This window comes from Haliotis asinina, chromosome 6 (assembly GCF_037392515.1).
Source record: "Haliotis asinina isolate JCU_RB_2024 chromosome 6, JCU_Hal_asi_v2, whole genome shotgun sequence".
In the NCBI taxonomy this organism is placed as follows: Eukaryota; Metazoa; Mollusca; class Gastropoda; order Lepetellida; family Haliotidae; genus Haliotis; species Haliotis asinina.
Genome location: NC_090285.1, coordinates 57,921,759 through 57,934,535, shown reverse-complemented (window position 1 = coordinate 57,934,535; position 12,777 = coordinate 57,921,759). Strand labels below are relative to the sequence as shown.

The following is a 12,777-nucleotide window of genomic DNA, read 5'->3' as shown; positions in this document are numbered from 1 at the left end:
GGGAGATAGGAAACGTGAAAAAGGACTTTACTGAGGAGAGAAATGAGCAAAGCTGATTTTTTCAAAGTCCAAAGCGACTAATTTGGAACTTACAGGCCATGGCTTTATGCAAATTAGTGTTCGATGATGTTGTATTACAAAGGGTACTTTTTAAATGCCCATTTTTAAATTGGACTTAGCTTCATTACAAACGATAGCTAACACACACAAAAATAGTAACTTTCATGCTGAAACTAGAATGCAGCTACCATGGAGTCTCACCGGATTACTCTCTTTTTGCCAGTACCTTCACTGGCTATAAGCAGATCAGGATTAAAGGTCAGCAGAAGCAGGGATACTCTACAACATAGGCTTCCTGGCAGAAGCAACACCCTCCGTGTTTCCCTAAGCCTGTGGGTCATCTCACACACCTGCGTTCCCTCACATGCCATGTACTCTGAACACAGTTCATAGTAATTGGTGAACCCAGTCATCGGTAATCACCAGGAATCAAATATGACACGACAAGACCAGTTATAAGAGAGAATTTTGACTTTCAGTGTTACGTCTACCAGACAATGCCAAACTAAACGTGGATTCATTTATCAATGGTTTGAAGGAACTTGTGACAGTAGGCCATAGACCAGAGCCAAACATTTTCCAAGAAGAGATAAACAGTAAGTCTTCTAATTGTCATTGCAGATATTGATATTTTCAGCTGCCAGTCACCCAAATATGTTCAAGCGGATTAACATCATCAAATCTGAACAATGCCATACTGAAGTGACCATTCTGGTTCCCTTCGACCAAAAAACAGAAAATATCGACAACTCGACGGGAGGATCCACATCCAGAAATATAGCCTTTTAACTGGCACCATCTCACCACTTGTTTCTGGTGACACAGTGTCCCATCTGGTGGGATTGTAAATTAAAATGCGACTAAATAATATGTGATATATATGTAAATTTAAGCATGAGTCCATGATATATTGCATTTTAAAATGTGACTGTGAAGTCTTTATGTAAATTTTCTTTCTATGTGTAAATGTAAATGTGTCTTAAGTATTGTGTGAGATGAACCCTGCCTAATCTGTTTGTTTTAAGGATTAGACCGGTCCACCGCTTTTAATCCCATAACTATACCTGCCGGCAAAAAGAAAACACCCCGTCTCACTATCACTATAAAAAGAAACAAGTAGGACGGGTCATCTGAAAAGCAAACCCTAGATACGCGAAGTAGACAATGGTTGGAGTAAGGGTTTGGGGATAGAGATAACAGCTAAGGTTGGACAAACCCAAAGTGGAATTAAAGAAGGAAGTACATGACATATCCTAACATATATAACAATATCTGGTCCTGTCCTTAATATTCGGATGGCCACGACACATATATTTTGAGATATTTAATATGATGCTTTTCTGTGCGTGTCTGATGTCAACTGTCATGCTCTTATACATATCTGAACATTAGCTCCATGAAAGAAAGACACGTTAGATGTAAATCAATAATACCAAAATATCTTTGAGGTGACCCTGTGCCTGTAGGCAGTTAATACTTTTCATCTCACATGAGTCAACTTTCAGTCGTCATACCTGACTGAGCAACCCAATTGACATCTATAGTCTGATCTATTGTTTTCAACAGCTAGTCCTATTTCTTTTGCATATAAGGTTTGACCAATTTTTCGAGTGAACATGCTTTTCTGCAGATCCTCTTACACCTCCCACTAAATTCCCAGTTAGACCCAAGTGAGTAAAAATTATTTCGACATCTCCTATTTGCAGTTGTGTAATTTAGAGGGAAACAGTAACAGCCTAAAAACAGTTGTTTTTTCTACCTCTGTCACAAGTTTAATACCATTTAACCACCCTTTGCCCCACATTAAAAAACATACATGAATATATTGATGCTCTAATCTTCACATTAACCCCTGTTGAACCTCATATCACCTACAAATATCAGTGATGTATTAATGGACTTTAATGAAGATGGTCAATTTGATCTTAAATTATTATTGATAGCTCTAGAAATGTCTTTAAAGATAGAAATGATTTCTATTTGGGGACTACTAACTAAAGTTCTCTGTCAGCCATGCTCAGCAATGTTCCAGTGTGACAGTGCTTTGTAGATAGTCAGGTTTGTGTGACTCTCTGAATGTTGATCATCGGTATTGGGACAAGGTGCACTGGGAGTAGTTACTTTGGTTTCCCCACCGAAACTAGCATGGGTTGCTGGAGGGTTTGAGGTAGACAAACGATTAATCAGGCTGTTTGCGTGATACTTATGGCGAACATGTGGGCACACCATACCCGGATCATGGCTGCTATGTTTGAAGTCCATTTCTAGTGTCCACCGTGACATTGCTGGAATATTGCAAAAGGCAGCATAAAACATACTTACCACCTCCAGGATCAGTAAAACATATTGTCAAGTACATAAGAAAACATCAAAGTACATGATAAAAAATATCCCAATATATTAAATAAGACTTAGTAACACATAAATACATAAATATGAAAAAACAATAAATGTTTTGCTATTTTGACTTTCTCTATGGCATTGTTTTCTTTATTTAGTTAAGGGATCGAGTAGGGAACCAGCTTACCTAGTAGCTTTGTCGAACGTTAGTGCGCGCAAAGGGAGCCGGGAACCAGTTAGCGAAATGAGAGACGGTACCCAGCTTATCGAGGCTCACGGGTGATGACAAATTGACAATGCGAAACGATTTATTGTTCTCTTGTTTCGGGTACGTATTTTCAGATGTGTGAATAAGTATCGATACATAGGTGATAGAGACGTGTCACACTTCTCATATGGGTACAGGAAGTTGTGGCCACCATACGAAACCGTTTTAATAGGGATTTTTTGTTTGTAGCAATGCATTTTCTAGACTAAAACGACTCGCACTGTCAGTCTCACAGTCACTGAACCACATTAGTTTCCCTACTGCCAAATCCTCTCAGCAATTATAAAGCCTTAAATGAAACAAGTCTAGATTTGAGGTTCAGGATCTGCAACATCTGCAAGGAAACTAACTCACTTGGGAGTCCGATTGTAAAGTATCATACATCGAACATATCAAACCTCATTTCAATTTTTTCAATTCTGTTTATTTAGTATTTAGGGCCTTGTGGCCTACAGTACAAATACAGGTACATTTTATGCAGGTCACGTGTTGTGATTTACAGTTCTTGCTTTGAATACATGTTTTAAGTACAATGCGGTTGCTTTAATAACATCAATATTTCTAGCATTGATAAGATTGGACAGTGTGTGCTTATCTGTAACAGGCAATGAAATAAATGGCAGATATTTGGCTCTTAAGTCGGAGTACATTGTGCACACAAACAATATATGAAATTCATTTTCAATATACCCTAGATTACAGTGTCTACAAATGGATACACTTAGATCTGGCAAGTCTCTTTTGGATTTACGTACATGATTAACTCTCAGATCATGGAAACCTATTCGTAATTTACAAAACGCCCTCATCAGACCTTTATCTTGCAAGTGTGTGATATAAAATTCAGGCCCTAACAAAGTTTTATGGGAGGAATAAAATTCTAAAAAATTCGAGTCATTAAGTGACATCAACCAACTTGTCGAAAGATATCTTCAAGGCGTTGCTAAACATACATAGAAAACTCTGTTCATTTCCAACATTCTGCGATATCCACACATAAGAGAAGCCAGTTGAAAAAAGTAATTGTCTAACCTCTGATGTCCAATTTCGCTTGCCATTATCATCCTGCATTTTTAAGAAAATATAACTTTGCCTTGGGTATCTAAATGGTTCCATATCAAACCTCCAGTGCCATGGATGGCCGGACCAACATCCTCAACAGTGGTCTGGAATATTTTCTCATTTTCATCTGTCCCTTCTTAATTAACAAGCACACTGGGTGACACAAGCTTTTTCTGTCTTGTAGGAAGAAATCAAGCAAAATGTTGGGGAAAGATTTTTCCTGAATGATATGTTGTAAAAAGTATTGTTTCATTTCCTGACTTGGGTCCACACACATGTGGTTAAGGTTTTAATTATAGTTAAATCAAGGATTATACTTTCACTTCTTGTATAGAATTATGGTGTAGAACTGTTTGTTTTGATTATCTTATTCTATCTCAACTGCAAAACTCAGTGTCAACAGATGTCATGGACCTAGTGGTGCACAGGTCACATGTTCAATCCGATTGATTCGATTTAGGCGTTATTATCGCTACTTTGCTCTTATGAAAAGGTTTGTTTTAGAAACAGGCATTTCTTTGTTTTGCCACATTAAACACAGTGAATATGGACAGAAATGAAGATACTGACAAAGCCATGAAGTAGAACTTGAGAAACTGTGAATAGAGGAAACAAACAAATATTGGTATCATGTCTTACCTGAAGGGAAATGACATGCTGTAATGTCCCCTGTCTACGAGTGGTAAATCTTTGATATTTGAAATTGCACCATTTGTATATGAAGAACTTCACAAAACAAAGAAAGCAAAAGTAACTGTTGTGTCCGAACTGACAGCACTCATGAAGAATGAGTGAGTTGGTTTGGCCTTGCACGACAATCAGCAATGTTCCACCTATATGTCGGCAGTCTGTAAATTATCAAGTCTGGACCAAACAATCCTGTGATTAAATGCACGAGCATCAGTTTCTCCTCATGTTATACCAGCGGAAACTTTTGAATTCCGAGACGTAATTTTGTTAGTGTTTCAGATGAATCCTTTGCCAGCTAGTCTCCAAGTGACATTGTGGGCTGCAAGTTTCCAAACTATAAACAGAAGGGGATATTGGGCCATATGAGGTGATGACAGCATGGGGAAAGAACAGGGCTTAACAGGAGAGCCAATAAATATGGATGTCAGTTATAATGTTATTTGATGGTTGTATGGTTGTAACTTCTATGTGGTAATGACCCCAGCATGTGTAACCCCAATGCAAATGTTTTTAGTTTCTGAATCTCTGGTCTCCTTGGGGTCCTTTTCAGTTTATATAGGTTAGGTTGTTACTTAATTATTAATATTCATAGATACTGGCTAGCAGCCAGTTATTGCCATTTTTTGCAGTTTTTAATGATTTGCTCCATGGTTTCTTAACATATTGGCTGGCAACTAGTTATCGCCATTTTGTAGCTTTTCTTAACAATTTGCTCCGTTGTTTTTGTAACATAATGAAGTAAAATTTATCTTGATGATAGATTAGCTATTCTCCAACGTTTCCTGCTTGTTTACAGTTGTTTCTCCGAAACATGGTCTGCAGGAATTGTGGTAGTGTATATTGTGCTTTCTCAACGACTAGCAAGACAAACCATTTCTGAATTTTTCATGTTATTCACCAAATGTGACAAATTTGGTGATGAAACTATTGTGTTTCAAACCTTGACATATTGAAGAAATTTCATAATTGGATTTTGTTTTTGAAAAAGAAATTTAAAAGAATAAATATCACACTCATTGTGGATGTTGATAGATGATGATATCACCTGACAGGAATATGGAAATATTGCTGTGCTGTTTATCTTATCAATGCTGATGTTTTGAGTAGTTTTGCAGTTTTGGTAGTGTTTGTTTTCTCTGGGAAAAACATAAAGATAAAGTGAAAATTGACAGTTATATTTTGTCAGTATCGTCTGCATGGTATCTGTCGAGTCCATAAAACGGAGATGGAAATGAGGGTCAGTTCAAAGTTAAGTGATTGAGTGTTGGAATTATGGGTATGTTTAGATAAATTTAAATCTTCACTTTTTACGAACTTAAGTGTAATGCCATAGGTTCACAACATAGCCAGGATGATTTTCATTCAGTCCTCATCATTTATGAAATTTAATGTCAACACAGTAATGGTCATGTGACATCCTTGACGTGTTTGGGTCTAGTCTTCTGACCCAAATACTTACAGTGATTTTAACACTTGAAGAGTATCACTTTTGTGATGTGTCAATGCGTGAAATACTACTGAACTACAAGTCAAGCTGTCTGCGAAAGCACTACAGCCAGGTGTTTGCGATAACTGGTGGCTAGCCACTCAGAGACTAAGCATTAGTCTATGACTCACGCTATGAAAACCATAGTGTTCAAGATGTGAATCAAACTTAACATGCCTCAGTGTTATCAGTGATTTAGCCTTTAACACTCAGTGAACCTTCAGGTCAAAGCTCATGTGAATAATTTCCAAAAATAATAATGTAGCAAAATTCTGTAGTATTTCCTCCACAGGGTTCATAACACAAAGCATGGTCATGATACTGGCCTTCACCATGCACTGGTCAGATATGTTTAAGAAAACATTTAACATGAAACATGTCTCTGACATTACCTGCTTTACAATGCTTATAACATTTATGTAACAAAATTGGTTAAAACATTCCATCGCCAGATGCCCAGACAAGTCACTTTTTATTTCGAGTAATCATGTAATGGTATCTTACTGTCCGTGGTCTACCAGATAATTTCAGCTTACAGTGTCAAACTGCAAATAGACTTGGTTTTTCATATCTGCTGAAAATGTAACTATGAAATTACACAATGATAACAAAGTAGAGTTACCTTTCCTTGCTATTTGTCACTGCTGAGTAAATAATCCACTGAACATTAACATCAAATGCCATGATGATTTATTCTTTCATAATTACATTATTATGATTATGTCATGAAAATCAAGGCAAGTGGAAACTTAGTCAGGACAAGTTGCTTTCTTCAAGTCACCTGCCCTGTGGCAAGTGGCTTTTTGAAGAAAAAAATGGACCTTTGAACAAGTGCAACAAGAGCACCAGTCATGTCTTGTTACTGATAAGCGGCCCTCTTCATCAAGTCATGTTTGCATATTACTGAGGCGTTGGGATAGAATAGTAGGTAAAGAATTTGAAGACCTGGGTTCGATTCCTCACGTGGGTAATTGTAACAATGTGAAGAACCTGTATTGTGTCCCCTGATCCGTCTAGAATGTGGCACTCACTGTTCATTATCATCAATATTAGGAAGGAGCTGGATCTACTTGATACCTTTTGTCAAAAAAAATAATCCAAAAGCCATTGTAACTAATATATCTTGATTCATGAGTGAAAGGTTACCTGCTGATTGATAGTGACAGGTTTTGTAGTACAATAAAGCACAGTGAAATAGTTCATATGCTGCTCCACTGTACACATGAAATACTTCTGTAAAGTGTTTATCCTTTTATTATTTATTGTTACATTGTCAAGATTGTTCCAGAATTTATTATTATCAACTTAAGATTTTTCTCTTCCTCACCATCATTCATGTGTGGAACACTTTGTCAGCTTGAAGGATCAGTGGGGAGGCCTGGTGGTTAAAACGCTGGCTTGTCACACTAGAGATGTGGGTTCAATTCCCCACATGGGTACAATGTGTGAAGCCCATTTCTGGTTTCCCCTTGTGTGATATCACTGGAATGTTGCTAAAAGCAGCGTAAAACCATACTCACTTGTCAGCTGCTACTTCCCATGGGTAGATTTCTTTGGTACCATATCATGTCATCCATGCTAGTCTCTTTAACAAATGAGTGTGGGTTAATGGTTGAAGTGTTCACTCACCATGCTTCTCTCACTCACTCACGGCATTTTCATCATGGTCATCATCACTCACACATGACATTTTCTGCCTAAGCACACAAACTATTCAGTCTTCAATAGTGGTGCCATGAAAGAGAAATGAATGGTAAATCAATCAGGGAACTTGTGGGCCTCTATGTCAGACATTTCTCTACTTCAAACATTTTAATCTTGAAATTTAATCAGTGAATTTATTTTAACATCACAGCCAGTGATCACCTTTATCCATAAAGTGTTCCTACTTTCACTTGAATTGTTTCATCGTCCAAAATATACCAGAAATGTCTTTATTATCAGCATAGAGATTCTACTCCTCATCATCCTCATCTTCACTCACTCGTGACATTTTCCATCAGATCACACAAACTATTCAGTCTTAGATAGTGGTGCCACAAAGGATGTAAATTGGTAAAGGAACTTGGGGGCCATTATGGCAAGCATTTTCCCCTTATCTTTGACAAGGCTGCAGTTGTTGGGGAAAAGCCTTGAGATGTTAGAAAACATACTATCAAGAAAAAGATGTCATATAGAATGTTCATTGTGTTTCTATTAAAGTAGGAGAGAATGATACTATCATTACATCATTATTCATTACTATCAACATCTGCACCAGAATATAGTCCCACCACCGACCCCACCACAAAAGAAGTTGTGTTGTTACTAAAGAGTGATGTTCCACATTCTGTTTCAGAGAGCACAGAGTACCTGACAGATGGCAAGGTTGCCCCAACCATGATGTCTGACTCTATCCCCACCACTGGAACATGTGCTTACAACAACAAAGTGTTAGATTGAGGATATGATTTGCATCTACAGTTGAACATAGTATCTTCTCACTGGTCTGACAAATACTAGATGACAGTGTTTACATCATCAGAGATGCAGGTTCCCAACATCCCCACCAAGGACAGTGCCGCATGTTCACCAGCACCAATGTGTAATACTGCCATGGAGAAATATAGTCCAGAAAAGAAGGAAGTAAAGCGTCACAGATGTATAGTGTGTTTGAAAGAGTTCAAACGTCCCGTTGACCTTAGAGATCATATGTCCATACACACCGGAGTGCTCACTGCTAGACTGCAGAGAAAACGAGAACGTCGTCATGAATGTTTACTATGTGAGAAAAGGTTCAGTTCGACAAATGCGATGAAAGACCATATGAATGTACACACAGGAATGTGTAAATATGAATGCCAAATTTGTGAAAAGAAATTTTTTCTACTTAAGAGTTTCCAGCTCCACGGTCTCACCCACTCCATGGACAGGCCACATAAATGTAAGCTCTGTACAAGTACATTTAAGAGGTCCAACCATCTGACACGTCATGTGTTATTTGTACATGAGGGAAAACGGAAAATAAAGTGTAGTGATTGCAACAGATACTACTTTCCACATGAAGGGAGTGAAGTGAGACATGCAATGAAATATCATGTTGGAGAGAACTACAGAATTGATGAAAAGCCTTTCAAATGTAAACTTTGTGATGCACAATTTATTGAACATTGGTCTCTCCGCCTCCATGAGAACACTGTACATTTAGATACGAGACCTTATTTATGTACTGTTTGTGGCAAAACATTTAAAACAAATGTTGCACTGGAGTCTCATTCTGTCATTCATGTAGAAGCAAAGAAAGTCAGTGCTGAATGTAAAATATGTCAAAAGATGGTGAAATTAAATGCCATGTATACTCACATGAAATCCCATGAGGAGAAGAAGTTTTTGTGTAATTTTTGTGGGAAAAGGTTTAGTTTGAAACACCAACTTACTAATCATGAGAAGAGCCATCTAGGACTGAAAGCACATGCCTGTGATCTGTGTGACAAGAGATTTACTCTCCCTCATCAGCTGAGGGCCCACAGAAAGACCCACTCAGAATTCAAGAAACAAAAATGACAAGATTACGCCTTACTCCAGTCTGCACAGACAACCCTTCTCAGTAATGGCTGTCCATACCTCCATGTGTCCATTGATGTGGTAATGCCATACAGATTACACCAGGAGACACATTGTTTTTCTTCAGGGCTCCATTGATTACGTACTCTGTACCTCCATGTGTTCATTGGTGGAAATGCATATAGGACAAGAAGAGCCACATCATTTCTCTGCATGACTTTATTGAATACATATGGAATGGAAGCAGATACAAACGTGACTATGCCAGATCCTTTCATATGTTACCATGGCTACCAAATCCTAGTAATAAGACCTACATGGGACATGCAACTAATGGTACAATGTATTTATTATCATTGTCATTTCAGTTATTTATAAAATTGTTTCAGCATGTTACTGTTAGTTAAATTGTAAATATACGTTTTACTGCAAGATAACAAATCATTTAAAAATTGATTGGATGATTGATACATTTATGGGAGAGAATTTATGGATGTCTTCTTTATTATAATGGACACAACCTTCACGATTGGTGCTTATAACTTCGATAGGTGTTAAGTTTAGCTGAGAAACTATTATTGAAATGTGTTCTCAACAGTACTTATGTAATAAATATTGTTTTTAGGAAACAGGTAGGTCTACTTTTATGAATAAGTAAAATTTCATGTCTGATATCATTTGATCGCAGTGTTTTCTTGTTGATATTTAGTGAATGTGTAGTTGATTACTGGGTTTACCATTAGACACCTGTTTCTTAGTTGTAAATTCAAAAATGATTTGACAGCAATATTCCAGCTTTGTGATGGCAGTCTGTAATTATTTAAGTCTAGGCTATACAAACCGTGATCAACAGTATGGGCATCAATCTGTGCAGTTGCGATACTACGTAGGTGTCAACCAAGTCAGTGAGCCAGACCACTTGATTTTGTTAGTTGACTCTTATGACAAGCATATGCTACTCAAGACCAATTCTAACCCAGATCTATAGGGGTAATTCTAAGATGAACCTTTCACCCCAGATGCACCCATCTCACCTTGGTCAGTCATAATCAGATATAGTCAGATATTCCAGGTATCTTCATTCTTGAAATAGTTTTCAAGATGATGTAACACCCAGCTCGGATTTCACCTGTCAATATAGACAGTACAATAACAGTACAATGTTTCAGATGGACTTCCAAAGGGAGGTAATTATACCCATGTATATAGCATGGGTCTTCGATTATAAGTTCCATATATGATCATGTTTAGATCCTATATCTTGTTGCCTGTAGTGTCAGGCCAGAGCTTCGTCTTGAGGTCTTGAGATTCTAAATGTGTACAGTTGATGGTTTAATCATCGTGCCACAGTTCAGAGTGGCATGGCTAGCATGTTACTACTAGACTCTGACGACATTCTGTAATAGAGATGATACACTAGGCAGCAGCAAGTCCAGAAAAACTACTGTATTTGTAAAATAACTCGGCGAGTATGGCTTTATTTGGCTTTTAGCAATATTACAGCAATATCGTGGCAGGGGACACCAGAAATGGGCTTTACACATTGTACCCATGCGTGGGATCAAACCCAGGATTTCAGCTTGATGAGCAAACGCTTTAACCACAAGGCTACCCCACCATTCCCCCAAGAGCAAGTGGCAGCGTGACTGTGTTGCTTTATGAATGAGAGTGGTTCAGCGAGAATAAGTATGAGTGAGTCACAGAGTGCGTGCATGAGTGAGAGTGGTTGAAAATAAGCGTGAATGACTTAGAAGATGAAAGACTGGGAAAGGTTTAACCCTATTTCCAGTCGCCTCTTGAAAAGTACTGTATTTGTAACATAACTCATCGAGTATGGCTTTATGTGGCTTGTAGCAATGTCACAGCAATATTGCCGCAGGGGACACCAGAGATGGGCGTCACACATTGTACCCAGTATTCGTAACTAAGGTTCCAGCGATGGCACATAATACCATTGTCGCAGAACATATAGTGAGCGTGAATGGAACTGTTTCTCCCTCAGCGTTTTTAAAAAATATATATGTCTTGAACGGGGTATCCATTTGTTCAAGCCATCTAATCTCATTGAGTTAATACCATTTAACCACCCTTTGCCCCTACTATTCCACACAATCAAACATACACGAATATATAGGTGCCATAATCATAACCTCATATCACCTAAAAATAGCAGTGATATATATTAAATGATATGAAAAAAGAATTATCAATTTTATAGTAAATTATTATTATCTCAACAAATGTCCTTAAAGATTGAAATGATTCCTATTTGTTGACTACTAACTAAAGTCCTTTGTCAACAAGACTCTGCAATATTCCAATTATGCGACGATGTAGATAGTCAAGTTTGCGTGAGAAAAGCAAGATTTGTGGATGTCAACTTCTTTGTTATGAATAACACGACATTTCAGAGCATATGCTTGCTCCTTTATCAGGTGAATAGAATGCAGAAGTAAGAAAAGTAAGAAGAAAAATATTTTATTCCAGTGTCACAAGCTCTTACAATAAAATCGGTGATAAAAGCACATAAAATTGCACACATATATTGCACACATAGCAAACGGAGCATCCAGTCATCAAGGCCTACAAAACTAATATTGTCCTTAAAATATATATTATATGATGAAAATGGCATTAAATAACATAAGGGGGAGTGAAAAAAAGTGACGTGGAGGCGAAAGAATTTGATTAGGCTTTAGTACTTTGCTCCGAAACATTTGCAATGTAAGAGAGGCAAGCGGTTTGCATGATGCGCTTGATGCCATAAGATAAATGAGCTGGTTTATTGGTCTGAACTGGAATATACATACAAGAAAACATGTTAAACAACATTGAGGGATGAAAACATACTCTTTAAAAAAAGTAGGGGAACTTCATTTTTTTATTTACGATTAAAAATATTTAGGATATTTGTCGGAGTCAATCAGTGTTGATATGATAATATTGAATGTTTGAGAGTGATCACCATTTGCACTTACTTAAGACCATAGCTATTTGGAATGTAGTCGCTTTTGAAAGATGATTGGTGTATGGCATGTAATTTGCATGTGCACTATTTCATTTTAAAACAAACGACTAGAGACTAACACTAGTAAATGTGTGATGCAAGACGAGTGTCAAAATGTTTCCCGACCTTCTTGAAAACCGTCAAAATAAAAAAATGGGACACCATGCACGTGTATGGAGCTACTGCGTTGTGCACCTGCATATCATGTGTTGTGTTTTGGGGTGGTAAAAGAGGAAAATGGTGGTGTGTTGATAAGATGTCTGTCCTTGAAACGTTTGCTAACGTTTACACTTCCTATCCAGATTGAAAGTTCAGGTTCCT

The 12,777-nt window shown here is 37.5% G+C and overlaps 1 protein-coding gene across 1 annotated transcript; it reads left to right on the top strand.

Moving 5' to 3' along the window:
• Nucleotides 1-2,665: 2,665 nt before the first annotated feature.
• Nucleotides 2,666-9,528, top strand: LOC137286944 (zinc finger protein 227-like). The gene is made up of 2 exons (XM_067818986.1): nucleotides 2,666-2,728; nucleotides 8,245-9,528. Exon 2 carries the CDS (start codon nucleotides 8,409-8,411, stop codon nucleotides 9,447-9,449), a length of 1,041 nt encoding a protein of 346 aa, XP_067675087.1. The 5' UTR covers nucleotides 2,666-2,728; nucleotides 8,245-8,408; the 3' UTR covers nucleotides 9,450-9,528.
• Nucleotides 9,529-12,777: the final 3,249 nt, after the last annotated feature.

What these genes read in the sequence shown, in the direction of transcription:
- LOC137286944 (XM_067818986.1), top strand. Translation starts at nt 8,409, where the DNA reads ATGACAGTGTTTACATCATCAGAGATGCAGGTTCCCAACATCCCCACC.